The sequence below is a fragment of the Aedes aegypti genome, chromosome 3 (assembly GCF_002204515.2).
Source record: "Aedes aegypti strain LVP_AGWG chromosome 3, AaegL5.0 Primary Assembly, whole genome shotgun sequence".
NCBI lineage: Eukaryota > Metazoa > Arthropoda > Insecta > Diptera > Culicidae > Aedes > Aedes aegypti.
The window spans coordinates 338,427,685-338,442,215 of NC_035109.1; the positions used below are offsets into that span (position 1 = coordinate 338,427,685).

The window sequence follows — 14,531 nt, forward strand, 5'->3', positions numbered from 1 at the left end:
ACAGAAAATAGATTATTTCAACCATTTGAGCTAATTTGTACGAGTTTTGGTGATGAAATCTGGTTTGCGGATATATCTCAAGCATCCTCACAAACTTTCAGGTTTATACTTTGTTTAAATCCTTGCTTAGAAATAGAAGTTTATAGGTGTTTGTCAATACTGTAACTTGCATGATTTTGAAATTTTACATTATTTTCATGGTAATAAACATTCTATAACGCAAAAAACTTCACAACACACAATTCGTCAATAGTTACGACGAACAACGTTCATTTACTGCAGCTTACATTGATAATTGTGCTCCATTACGCATAAATAAAATCGTGTGGTACGATGATCAATTTCACCCTTCTGATCAATTACACCCGATTTTACGGTACTTTGTTTTTTTTTTTCAAATCTAGACTAACATTTGGAAAGAGTCAAAGTTTTTTTTTACTTTTTTCATAAACCCGTAGAACTCGAAAACGGTAAGACCTACAAAAAAGTGTGAAATTTCATGAAGTTTTAGAAAAAAAATATTGAAAAAATCAAAAAACATTTTCTACACTGAAAAAACAATGATTCAAAATTATAAAATCGATTAAAAAAAAAACGGCCGTTTTAGATTTTGATCGTTCTTAGGCAAAAAGTTTCGCAATTAAGTTTACTAAAAGTCGTCCATATATTGTAAATTGGGTATATTTAAGGGAAAAAAGTTTTTTCCAACAATGAATTTTTCAAAGATTCAACAGTAGGGTAAATTATGTATTTTGGACAGGCTAAGGATGTGTCTGGAAACGACGATTAATTAAATGCATTAGATCATAATATTTTATTACCTTATGTTACTTATATGCTTAATGTCCCATTGTACTTTGAGTTTCTGGGGAGCAAAAGCTTACACACTGTAGTATTAGCTTCCAAAAAGGCGTTTTTTGGCTACCTGTCTGTTATACATTTCGGACACCCTCTTGTGAATATAATTTGGACAGGGGCGTTATCTCAATATCCATGCAACGGTTTCTTAAAAAGACGATCATATCATAAAATTTTAGGAGTTTACATGTGACTTACGCATTTTTTCGCTTATCGGATGTGTACATTAGTGATAATCAATAATTTCATGTAATGCAAGCAAATATCATCAGATCCAAGAAAAACGCATGCATGCATAGCGACATTCCAGTATGTTTCATCAGATGGCTAAATTATATCAACTGTACAAAAACCATAATCTATTTTGGACATCACCTGATTTATGCCTTATATACTCTTGTTAAGATTTTAGATGAACTTAGTTTAAATTTTAGACATATTTTATCATGTTGCCACTTCTAAACATTTTATGAATGCCAATTCTGAGCGCTATTATTGCATTTAATGTATGTTCTTGAAATGCACATCCTCTTGCATTCGTAGGTTTCACAGATGTTCTGTTGATACAATTTACAATTTTGTTATTTTTGAAGCCAATTTGTAATTGGTATGAAAATGGTCATCATTATTAAGCAGCATAGTGTATTAATAACGCAATACATGATTTCCCGTACATATATTCCGCACCATCTCATTGGAAATGAGCATAGAACGACTAGCCTGTCCAAATTATATGCATGTCCAAGTTATATACGTTACCCTATTATTCTAGAAACATGAGGAGCCTGGACTATCGAATTAAAAAGTCAGTGTAGATCACCAAAGCTGTACGTCATGATATACTTGGCATGGCAAGAGAAAACATTGAAAACACACGAACAAAAGCGAAAATATACTAACAAATACGGGGAAGTCTCTATAACATTAGTCGTGCCTCCAGAAGCGGCTGCTTCCTCTCCTGAAGGCCCACAACGTCCCAACAATCTTCAGGCCGGATTTGGCCTCATGCCACTGCTCCAAGGACGTGGTATGCGGACAATAAGGTCAATTTCGTGCCGAAAATGTTCAACCCTCCCAACACTCCGGAGCTCCGCCCCATCGAGAAGTACTGGGAGATTATGAAGCAGCACCTTCTTAAACGACCTAAGGTAGTGAAGACAGTCGAGGAACTGAAGAAAGTATGGGTTTACATGCAAAAAACGTTTGATTCACAGGTTGTGCAGAGTCTTATGGCCGGGGTTAGCGCCAAGGTGCGAGCATTTGCGTATGGACTGTAAATAAAATACGAGTAAAATGAAGTTTAATAGTTATTTTTCAATCCCTGAAAATTTGATGGCAATCGGATGAAAATTCGAATATTGCGAATCAATTTTGTGTGTGTGGCAATATCATCGAGGACACCCTTTAAAACAACAGATATTGCCATTGTAAATTTGTTTTTTATTAAAATCACAATGATAACTTATTTTGGTTCCTTTTTGCAATGTCGCAATATGCCAGATAACTAAATTATTACCTATTTTGATGTTTTTGATAAAAATATTAAATAACTAAATATATTACCAGTTCGATATAGTCTATCAAAATATGTTATTATTTCGTTTATTTTCAAACAAAATTTCAATTTAATATTTTGTTATGATTGCTTGTTAACTGGATCAGAATATTAGCATATTGAGTTATCATATACGATGATATCGAAACATCAAAATTAGTTTTCAACTAGTACTCACTGCTCGCGTTGAGATTCACGGCAGTATATAGATCAAAATATAACTATGTAATGCATGAGTTTCTTTCAAGATCAAAAGAAAGCACTGTACGACTTTAAAGTTTCCATGTTTTATTGGTTTGATGTTGCTAATGCGCCTTTTTGATCATCAAAACAAGTGTTTTACAATGTTAATATTTTTTATAATATAATCCACATATCACACTCGCTTTCGGTTCTTATTCCCGAATTTTGTTGTCTGGTTTACCCAACGTGTGTTGATTTAACCTTACCTAATGTTCATATAGAAGCTGCTATTGGTAGGAGCTAACTTTCGTCTGAGTGATGGGAAGATTCTCAGAATGTAATGCAATTTAGTTTTGTTAGTAAATTCCGCTTTCAAATGTTGAGTATATAGTTTTGCTTCGACAGTAAGTTGATGAATACGTAACACAAAAAGCACGTGCTTTGCGTGGAGGGAGCGCCGAGGTGTATCATCATCTATGTGTTTGCTAAGTAACCGCTATCTTATAATACAAATAATTGCAGGGAAAAATATAACTCCAATTCTAAACGTAACATTCATAATACGTGCAAAGGTACGTACGGATCTGGAAAGACTATTGTTCTTCGGTGGAAACCTATGATTCTGGCGCACGCTTCCATGGCCTCCGAAATAATCGAAGTAGGCGATGCGTTCGCTATCTGGTTGCTTTGTGCGCCTATGCGCGCACGCGCAATGCAACTGAGCAGAATTAACAGAACGAACGTAACAGAATAACAGTGACGGCGTAAGATAGAGATGAACCATGGGAGTCGGGGTGGGCAAATGCGGGACGTTTGTCTTTTCTTGTCTGAACATGAATCAAAGCATTTCATTTACAACAATCTTGCACACACAACGGTGTTCTTTTTATTCCTCTTGTTAAATCTACATATACTTATCATGCGTGTTTGTGTGGGCGTGTGGAAGATAAAAGGTATATTAAACTAAACAAATTCTTAAGTGGATCGGATGGATCTTCTTCTTCGCCATTTTTTTGTTTTTTTCCTACTTGTTCCTACTTGTGTTGGTTTTATCTAAAAGTTATATAGTAACGAATGTTTCATTTTTTTGGTGGTAAAGTTGTCTTTTCTTTCTTCCATTCAAATGGGGGTTTGTCAACTACTCTACTTTCGAGTATAAAGGTAAAATTACACTACTAGAGGGTTTTGTTTTGTTATGTTTAAGTAGCTGCATTCATAATACATTCAGTTTTATAATACACTATAGCTCGGCGTGTCCGATGCAATCTTGGGGATTTTCGTACCTAGTTAAGTATATGTCTTGATTTACTTAGATTAAAAGTGGAAGATGTTTACAAGGTTTTCTGTTTCTGTTTGTTGCAACGGACTAAAAACTGTTCCCTACAAACGTCTTTTTTTTGAGAACAATTGCATTTTAAACGTTTCTGTTTTAATTTATTAAATATTACATCACTATATGTACACAAGAAAAATATATATATTTTTATAAAGATATAAACAAAAAAATTAAACTATGAACAAATGGTATAGAATTAACACTAGTATTCTTAGAGGCAAAATTTACAATCTACTTTCTACATAGAACAAGAAGAAGAAGATGACGGAGCAGATAGCTGTACAGTTGCGTAGTGCATATCTAACATGTTTTTATTTATATCTGTTTTCCAGTGCTTCACGTTGGAAGAACTGTTGCTCCAATGAAGCATATAATATTTTCTACTGGTTCTGGGAAGCGGTGAAGCCACCATGTATCAGCGCTTCATCCCCGCATTCGCGTTCAAAAAACGATAACCGAAAGCGGATGTTTTTTTTGTCTTTTATTTTGTTTCGAGAAATCGATCCAAGCAATCTTGGTCGCGATTCCGAACGTTATTTTGACTTATTTACTGAGAATGGTTTCAGCCGCCATTTCCTGCGGTTGCTATGATCAATGAAGGGTCGGTGTGTGCGTGTTTGTGGCTATGTATTTACGCGACTGACTGACAGGTATGAGTAACTTTTTGGCTTTCATTTGTTTCATTGTGTGAGTGTGTTTGATAACTGTGGTTTGCTATTGTCGTGTTATTCATTGTGTTGGTTGTCTTTCCTAGAGTTACAGAAGATCTCGCCTTCGGGCACGAGATGGTACCACTGACATCCTACTTAGCTATGTCGATACAGATTAGTATTATTATCCTAACTTGCGAACGGAATGATTGTGAGATTTTATCGTTTTGTTTTTAGCTTGCGGCCATTGAATACCATCATTAAGTAGAAACAGGGAAGGATGGAGGGTTTCCTTCTCCTTTTGTTAATCGGTTGTTTGCGTTTTCATACTCTTTCTTTTTTTTGTCTAATATTTGTGCTTCACTACAAATGTAATTTGTACCATTGGTTCACTATATATTTTAATTAGTATCAAACCACACACGCTTTCTTATTATCGGAACAGAACTGTAGGGTTCTGTTCGGCGCGATTTTTTTTAACTTTCTTTTCTATTGCGCGCTTAACTATAGTATTGAGGATTAGTCGTTTTGTTGGTTTTGACTGGATTTAATCGATATCAGAATATTGGAATAGTATTTTTTTTATTATTCAAAACGGGATGAGTAGTAGGTTTATTCGTTTTTTGAAGTATACATTTTTGGCATATTTGTCGTGTTTGTGAATGGATGGAAACTGTTGCACATTCGAAGGAAACTGACAAGATGACTAAATTGTTTAAAATGGCATGTCATAACAATTCGCTCGCTATCAATTAGGGAACATGGAAGCTCGATGATAGTTCTTCTGTGAAAATGTCACAGTCCGGTGAAGGAAATATAAATTACGTTAATAGGTGGTCACATTATCGCTGAGTAGGTTATGAGAGAAGAATTTAAACTGTTATATCAGGAAGTTTCATATTGATAATGACCAAGCAGATGAGATAAAAGCTGAACCGGAAACAAGATCAAAACTCTTGATATATAAGGGCATCCTTAAAGTGTCTGTATACCAAACGGATAGTATCTGATCAAAGATGAAATAGACTCTAAAGCCCCAAATACTTGAAAAAATCATGAATAATTATAGAGTAAATTTTGAAAATTTGAAAAGGTTAATCTCAAAAGTAATAGAAATTAGTATGCAGCAGAAGAAACAAGTGCATCTTGCCTCATGCTGGAAGAAAACAATTCTCGCTGAATTTTCCTAAACGACCTAGCCATTGAGAGCCTCTCTTTGCTTACTTTCTCTTTTATCAACATCTAAGGCTCATTTCCATCTTCCGATACGATTTTTTGCGAATCGCTAACCATGGATATTGTCTTATGATCTTTTGTGAAAAACTTATCAAAAGCTTCAGTTTTGCACTGTCATAATCAAGATGGCGAGACGAGAATTTCTCACTATTACTTAGATCAGCAAGATTTACCGATAAATAGATAGGATAGGAGACATCAATGATACCTAACTGATGCGTAAAACATTCAACAAAATGTTGAAACGAGGAAAAGCGTAATCAAATACGACGATTCAACGCAATATATTTAGTTGCCCGAAACTAGCACTAGCAGCACATGAGCCGTATACTCGAAAATCAGGAGCAAGTTAGGGCAAACCGACCAGAAAGTGGGTACCAAAACACAAAGTACCAAATACGATGTGAGGAAGAGCCGAAAATGTATGCAGGATGACAAAAAAACCACAGGGGTTTTAGTTTTAACACTGGGGTTGTTCCTATATGACATTTCGGAAGATACAAGGAAAACAAAATACACCCAAAATTTGAGTTTAAGCCAAGGGGTGTGACAAAATCTAAAAAAAAAAAATGCTTTTTTGGACTCAAACAAACGACAAACATTAAAAAATCGAGTAACAAGTGTTTTTGGCCTAAACTTAAGAATTTGGCTTTAGGACCCTATTGAGAAACTTTGAAGGTGGTTAACCCGTGTTGATGGATCACTTCCCAGTAAAACCAAGATTCTTAAGTTTTGCCGTCGTTTCCATCCGTTCAAAATATTCTTCAAGATTTCTTATTGTCAACAGCTAAGAATTTTCGAGATTCCGAGCATCACTGTCATTCGTAATATTTGTATTAAAAAACGGTATTTTAAATATAAGATTTGAGCAGTGAGTGGTGTTCTAATCTGGTATATGTTGTGCAGCAATCGTGAATTTGAATATAACATAAGACCGCTTTAATCAGCCTTGGTGAATACCAGGCATTTAGTTGGAAGTGCAGATAGTCCTAGTAGCAATACGAAAGCTCGTTTTCTGGTAGGGATCACTCGTTCTTACGTTTGGCTTGTGATATCTTGACAGAGAAATCGAGTTATCGAGCTTGCGTTAGCAATTAGCGCTCGTAAAAAGCTATATCGATAGGACTGATGATCGTTCGTATATCCTTATCGATCAAATGTTCAAAGCCATGAGTCTTACTTCCGAGGACGGTCTCGTAGAGCAAGAGGAGAAGCCTTGAAAGTGACCACAATAGGGTCCTACAATTTTCAATGCAATCATGTTTTCATTGAATAAAAGGAAAGTGCATGTTCTTTGCAATTTTTCTTGTTCAAATAACGGCTATATCACATTGAAAATTTAATTAATCAAACAAGTCCAGATTTGAACCTCGACACTTTTGATCATGTTTGACATTCACTTAGTCGACAAAAACGCCACAGGGGCTCAACTTTTTAACACTGGGGTTGACATTTTGGAAGCGACACGGAAAACAAAATACGCTCAAAATTTGAGTTTACACGAAAGGGTGTGACAAAATCTCAAAAATCAGACAAAAAAATGTTTTTAGGCCGTAAATCAACAAAAAGCGTTCAAAAATTAAGTAAACATGTTTCTCCGGCTTAATTTAGGCGTTTGGTACTGAAATGGGTTCAGAACTTTAGAGCTCTATTGTGGTAATCGACCTATGGGTTAACTTGGCTGTGACTTTGTGAAATGAAGGCATTATGAAACCAGAGCCTTCAGAATTTCGACTCTTATGTTTTACGAGTGATTGGAGGGAAGACAATTTCCAAGCCTAACTAATACGAAGTCCATTGATCAGCAAGTAATATCAACCGTTTGTGGGGCTAACTTGGCATTGATTATGTTGGCAATTGTCAACAGTGGTTAACATCCGTTGTATGCCAAGTTAATCCTCTTGACGAGTTAATTTTCAACTCAAATGAACTTATTCTAAAAGTGGTTTTAAGGGAGATGACTCCACTTCAATGAAGGGGCTGTCCATTTGTGGGGCTACCTTGGTATTAAGGTTGTTGCAAATTTAAAACAACTCTGTAAACTCAGGTGCTTTGAAAACGGAACCTTCAGAATAGACTATAAAAAGAAAAATCTTCTGAAAATTGATAATAAACCCACTGCAAAGTAAGCTCTACTTTCGATCAAGTGAATATCGTCATTTCACGACTCGGACCACAAACGTCATGGCCTACTTGATTTTGAGGTTACATCACCTAGAATTGATGGTCACCCTGCTGGTTTCTTTTTCAGCTGACCCATGTCCTATCGGAAAGTAACGTGTTTGGTTCAAAAATAAACTACGAGAAAACTTCTGCGAGTTGATTTCAGTGATTAGAATTGTGTACGCACCTATGTAGGACCCGAAATACCTTCTCGAAGAGCTTCTTGAACCTTCGCAGTTCTTGATCTTACCTGACGTGCTGTTCGAGCTTCCACGAATCCCATCATGCTTTTATTTTCGACATTTCCGCAGTTTCCTTCACAACAATTTCCATCGATTCCGAATTTGGAGGTTAGATACGTTCAATAAGGGGGTTACGTTACGAATCACATTCATCCATTTGATCTCAATCGTTCGATCTGTGTTTGAGTTTGTTTTTATGTGTGAGTGTGTTTGTCTGTGTTGTCATTCGGTGGTGGTGGTGGATTTGTTTGTTAAATAGCAATAAATTAAGGGAAAAACCTCTAAACAATAGAGAAAAAACAAAACTAACGTACTGTACTTTCGGCTTAAGTAACTTTCGCTGCGCACTCTACTAAGACTAAGTGTACCTTGTGTTGCGCAGCACTCTCACTCTTCTATACGGATTAGATGGATGGTTTCTGTTCTGGCACGTGACTCGATTCGTCTCGTTCCTTGCGTCTCACTTACTGTTGTATTGTATTGGTAATCGCGTGAAGTTTCCTTCGTTTCTGACTATTGTTGGTTTGTTTGCTTGTGTGTGGGTGTGTACTTATTAAAGATAACCTATCGAAAATTTTTGATTGCATTTGCGTTTGTTCTTTGCTTAAGATTACACAAGAAAACGAAAAATACTTAACAGTTAAATATTGCTTCGCGTAAACAGAAAAATATTCCGGGAAAATTTAGAGTCAAACGCTTGACGATTGACGTTTCGTTAAAACAAAAAGAAAACAATAACAAACAAAAGAACGCTACTCGCGCTAACATCACACGAACCGATCCGGTTGAGGGTCTCTCTAGTTGGTTGTATTGGTAGTGTCTAACTGTGTTCCATAAACGGTACTATTTAACGTTTGCGGTAGTATTAGTAGTATGTAGTTGGTAGGGCGTATACTCGAGTATCCAAAAACGAACAGCGTTGGCGTCTTTTTTCTTTACAGGTTAGGTTTAGAAGGGTGTATCGATCAAATACACGAATAGCGTTCCTTTTTCACGTACTGCGTCGGTGTGACTTTGAGTGTGAGGGTTTTTTTTTAAAGTGTGCGTAGCATTATTTTGCCTTTGTTCAACAATTGCAAAAGTTATTTTTAGGTTATGCGTTTCTATCACATGGTCGATTCCAATATTTAAACATTATAAACGTCTATCTTACAAACGGGTGGTGTGCATTTCCAGCCGGTAGCAGCAGTAATAGTAGAAGTATCGGTCCAGGTCCAGCAGCTGGTATCATTCGTGAAGGTTCTTACTCAGCAGCAGATTGTTGTGATGCCCGGACAAATGTCGCACCAGTTCCTGTAGCGTCTCGAAGTACAACGTACAGAAGCAGCAGGTGTAGCGGCCGCCCGCTTCCGGCGCGTTGATGATGTTCCGATGCACCGAACAGAGATGCTTCAGCAGATGGGCCTTCTGTTTGAACATCGCCACGCATAACCGGCAGGCGAACGGTTTCTCGCCGGTGTGAACTCGTAGATGGGTCTTCAGGTTCCAACTCATGCCAAACGTCTTACCACAGTACTCGCAGCGATATTCTCGGACGGCCGTGTTGCCTCCCATGCTGCCACCTCCGCCACCACCAGCACCTCCCGTTCCGGGACCGTTGCCTCCGCTGTTGCCACTGCTTCCGGAGCGGGCATTCAGCTCGGCTTGGCTATTCTCGAAGTTTTTCATCTGCTGGATCAACTCCGCCGGGCTGGTTTCCGCGTTGGGACCACCGTGAACGTACGGAATGCCGAGCAGGTCGCCGGGACCGCCTGGAAGACCAGCCAGGGCAGCCGTCGGCCATGGATACACGAACGGAGCGACCGCCAGCTTGTTATCTGCGCTGGGAGGTCGTATCCGGTTGTTGTTGTTGTTATTGTTATTGTTGTTGACCACGTGGTTGTTCACCAGACCGATGTCGGTGGGTCGCACAGAGTTCGGAGAACCTGGTCGGACGTCTGTGTGAAAAAAGGATTGAGTTAGATTTGAAGGTGTATTTCAAAGGGAGGACAAGACTTACCAGGCAGGTACGTTGGCGCAGACAGGAAGCACTTTCGCGTCCGCAGGTCGTCCGGGCTCAGGTAGCTCGGAACGAAGGGTGGATTCTGGGCGGGAGAGTTGTGGAACCCTGGCCGACGTTTTCGATGGGGCGTCACCATCAGGTTGTCCGGTGAGTTGTGGAGCAGTTCGTGCTCCAGTGGTTTCAACTGTTCCGCGTCTGAGTGGATGAAGTACGCTTTCCGTTTGCTGCGGAACGGGTCCAGGTACCGGGGTAGTAGATTCTGGAAGGATGGGAGAAAGTTGTTATTGCTGGGTAAATATTTGAAGTGCTGTTAAAAATCTTCCAGTAGTGCCGGTGGTATTCCAAGCAAGACATGTGGTCTTCTAGTAGCAAGACCTACGATCTCCTAGCAGTAAGACGTTTGGTGTTGCAGTAGCAAGAACTGTGGTATTTCAGCAGCGAGACCAGAAGTTTTATGACAGCAAGACCAGAGGTCTTACGGCAGCAAGACCAAATGTCTTCCATTAGCAAGACCAGAGGTCTTCCAGTAGCAAGACCAAATGTCTTCCAGAGGTTTTCCAGTAGCAAGAGCTATCATCATTCAGCAAAAAGACCTTTGATCTTTTAGCAACAACCTCTGCAATTATTCAGCAGCAAGACCTGTGGTCTTTCAGCAGTAAGAACTGTAGTCTTCTAGCAGCAAGACCTGTGATCTTCCAGCAGCTAGACCAGAGGTCTTCCGGCAGCAAGCCCAGAGGCCTTACGGCAGCAAGACCAGAGATCTTCCAGTAGCAAGACCAGAAGTCTTCCAGTAGAACGACCAGAGGGTCTTCCAGTAGCAAGACTAAAGGTCTTTTAGTAGCAAGATTAGAGGTCTTCTAGTAGCAAGACATATCATCTTTCAGTAAAAAGACCTGTGATTGTTTTGACAATTAGTGACAATGTGGTCTTCTAGCAGTAAGAACTTCTAAAACCAATCGCTACATGCCCTCTCAATCATCCCAACTCACCTTGGTGGGGGCATTTCCTATCGTTTCCACGTCGATGTTCGCATCGTCCGAGTCGACATCCTGAGTTTTCACGATCGACAGATTCACCGGATCCGAAGAGCTTCGCCTCCGGTTCCCGATCGACTCTGCGCGTCGCCCTTCCCGAGTTTCCACGGCACTGTCCGCTTCTTCGCCTTCGCGATCCTCCACATCCAGCTCGTAGTCCTCGTCTTCCTCTGGATCCCGTTCGCCACTCCCACTTCGTCGACCGCCTCCGATGCTCCCGCTCAGATTCGTGGGCGTTGGCCGATCTGCGCTTTCGCCGGCCACCGAGCCGGATCGTCCTCGATCAGCACCGCTGCCTTCGCTTCCGTCGTTCCCGCTCCCACCTCCGGCGTCGTCATCACCATCATGCCGTGTGATCTGGTGATGGTGATGGTGGTGGTGGTGATGGTGCTGCAGGTTGTTGTTGCTCTTGATGATCGCATCGTCCACCTCTTCCATGTACTCGCCATCTTCGCGATCGCCTTCCTCGCTGCTGCCGGAATTCCGTTCGCTTTTGACGCTGATCTTCTGACTTGTGCGATCGGCACCGAACGATTCCTGGCTCTTGGATCTCCGCCGCGGATGATGACTGGATGCAATACCCTCGTTCCGGTTGATGTCCACGTGCGGTTCCGATTTGTGTGATTCTGGAAGGTGGCAGATAGTAGTGTTAGATGTGTGTGACATGAACATTCTAGAACCCATGATCTTACCAGTGTCTTTCGTATCCTCGCCGTTTTTCCATATGCTGGCCTTGATCTGTAGCAGCGCTAGCAGGTCCTGCAGGTGGTGGTACTCATCGACTGACCGCACGTACACCTGTCCGGAGTAGAGGAAGTCCAGCAGAAGCCGGAAGTAGCACACTTTGACGTCCGGGAAGTACACCGTGGTGATGCCATCAAGGATGGGCGTTTCCTCCAGGATCATTCTAGGGAAGGGAGTACAGAAAGGTTATAGATCAAGCTTGATTTCGGGGGTGCGATCGGGGGGAACGAACCTGATGAGGGGGCTGGCTGCGGCCAGGACCAACTTGTGCGCCCGGACCGTCTCCTTGCCATCGCAGATGAGCAGAAGGTCTGTTGCATGCTCGCCCCGGAATGCTGCACCTATTTCCTGGAGTATGCATTCGCCGTGTTTGCTATATTGCAGCATCAGCATCCTAACTGTAAGTAGAAGAGCGAATAGGGATATTTGTTAGTTTTAAGTTCTTGGAGTAATTCAACAAGATTCCGAGGTCTTATATTGTGACGTGATTTGAATCTTCACTGTAAGTTCTTCAATATCTTAGAACCAAAAATGTGTATAGATGTTACGTGATCACAAACAAAAACGATCAATCTCACCAGAAAACCCGTCCAGCAGTGAGAATACAAACCTAGAACGACACCGCATTCCGAGCAGGGAGAAAGAGTCATGTCACTTGCGTCAGCCGCAGGGCTTTCCCTTCGCGGGTATTGTACATGTGCAAAATATGCGGCCTTTTGAGTGCACTAGCGTTTTGAGTAGTGACACAAATTGGTTCTAATTACTCGACGTGTCATTTCTAAGGGTGCCTGAGTGGCACCCCTCCTCCAACTGATCTTACGCGATCGTTAGTCATCTAGCCGGAGGCATTCGGGTGGCAAGACGGCTGGACTTTCTTGAAAGTAGCTATACGACAGGGTGACGTGAGATTGTTCGTTGCGGTTTGCTCCGGGGAGATGTTTGATTAATTTTCTCTCGGGGTGGGTGTCAGAAGTTAATGAGAAATTAGATGAATAAGCGTTCTGTGTTGTTCTGGGGAATAATGATCAATGTCATATGGTGCTTTGGAGGCTACTGCGCGGAAAACAGGTTTTCGGATGTATAAGCCTCTAGATGTGCAAACATGATCAGTTATCTTCCAGAGGAGCAAGGTTGATACTCATACAAGCTCATCCAAGCATATTCCATTAAAATTTGAGTACATTGACTGCTCAAGATCGTCCAAAATCTCCTTTGAGTACATAACTTCAGATTTACGAACGTAACTAAAGTAGTCGTATGAAATCATGAAAATATGCTCTTTTATGTTTTGAGTTCTACTACTGTTCAAGGCTCTCCAATAATCATTTGGAGTATAGGCTATCAGATGTACTAGTGGTTCCAGTGCACTATGGTCCAGGAATCAGTTTTACGCGGAATGATGCATTTTGAGCTTTAGAATGAAACATTAGACAAAAACGGTCTTCTACAAAGTTGTTTGTATTATTTGAGCCCTTTGTTTGGTTTAATTGAAAATTAGGGTGGACCACATTTTCATAGAAATTATGTAACTAACTTTCTTATTTGTAGAAATTATATTATACATGCTTCGGCAAAGTTGTAGACCATTCCATTTCAAGCAATTTTGCCTAAAAAAGTTTTTTTGTATCTCTTAAATTGACCGATTTAGAGCTTTTTTCATACGGTGACATAGGGTGGTCCGAACAAAACTTGTTTTCTGGCTCTAGAGTTTTCCATTCAAATTTCTCATCAAAGTAGTCCAAAAAACACTTTTAGAGCTTTAAAAAATGCGTAATTTGGTGAGTGAAGAAACTCGCTATCTCCTTCCGTTTGGGAGTTATTGTTGTTTTTCTCTTAAAAACATGCCTACTTTGATTGTGAATATCTCTGATTGGGGCAAACATAAAAAATATCTTTTGACGGCGTTTAAAAGACAAAACAAAATTGTATATTATGTCAAAAAATTGCAGATGTGTTATTTTTGTAACTCTAATAAAACGTCTTGAAAATCAAATATTTTTTATCACAAAAACTTTAATAACTTTTGATCTAAAATAGATATCATCAATATTTTTGCATGAAAATTTGCGTTTTGTTAAGTTCTAAAAGTCGTTCATAGACGACTTTGACGAGAAAATAATATTAAAAAAACTAGAGTTGAAAAACTTATTTTTGTTGGACCACCCTGCGATGATTAGGAAAAAATGCTCTAGATTGGTCAAATTTTGAGCTACAGAAAAACTTTTTTTGGCAAAGTTGATCAAAACTTCAAGTTCTACCGCTTTGCCTCAGAGCATATACCAGTAATTTTGCAAATAAAAAAGTTGATTATATAATATGTGTGATATTGTGGACCACCCTAGTTTCAAATGACACAGTATGTAAGCTTACATTTTTAGAAACAATTTTGTAGAAGATTATTTTTGTCTAAAATTTCATTTTCATGCTCAAAATGCAAAATAGTAAAGAAATACATACTATGAAAATCTTCAAAATAGTTTTAGAGCCCTATCTTTCTTATTTCGGATTTCTCGTCAAAGCGGTCTATG

At 39.6% G+C, this 14,531-nt stretch overlaps 1 protein-coding gene across 3 annotated transcripts in view; it reads right to left on the bottom strand.

The window, feature by feature from the left end:
- Window positions 1-3,447: 3,447 nt before the first annotated feature.
- LOC5574813 (transcription factor Ken 2) overlaps window positions 3,448-14,531 on the bottom strand; it is a 175,865-nt gene continuing 164,781 nt past the window's right edge. For 2 of the 3 annotated variants that reach the window (XM_021853899.1, XM_021853900.1), the window contains 5 exons: window positions 12,236-12,401; window positions 11,952-12,166; window positions 11,215-11,885; window positions 10,223-10,484; window positions 8,054-10,160 (listed from right to left, as the gene is read on the bottom strand). In XM_021853899.1, coding sequence (XP_021709591.1) covers window positions 9,451-10,160; window positions 10,223-10,484; window positions 11,215-11,885; window positions 11,952-12,166; window positions 12,236-12,401 — 2,024 coding nt within the window. In that variant the 3' untranslated portion in view covers window positions 8,054-9,450. Of the gene's footprint in view, window positions 10,161-10,222; window positions 10,485-11,214; window positions 11,886-11,951; window positions 12,167-12,235; window positions 12,402-14,531 lie in introns of all 3 variants that reach the window. The other variant, XM_021853898.1, reaches the window with a different exon arrangement.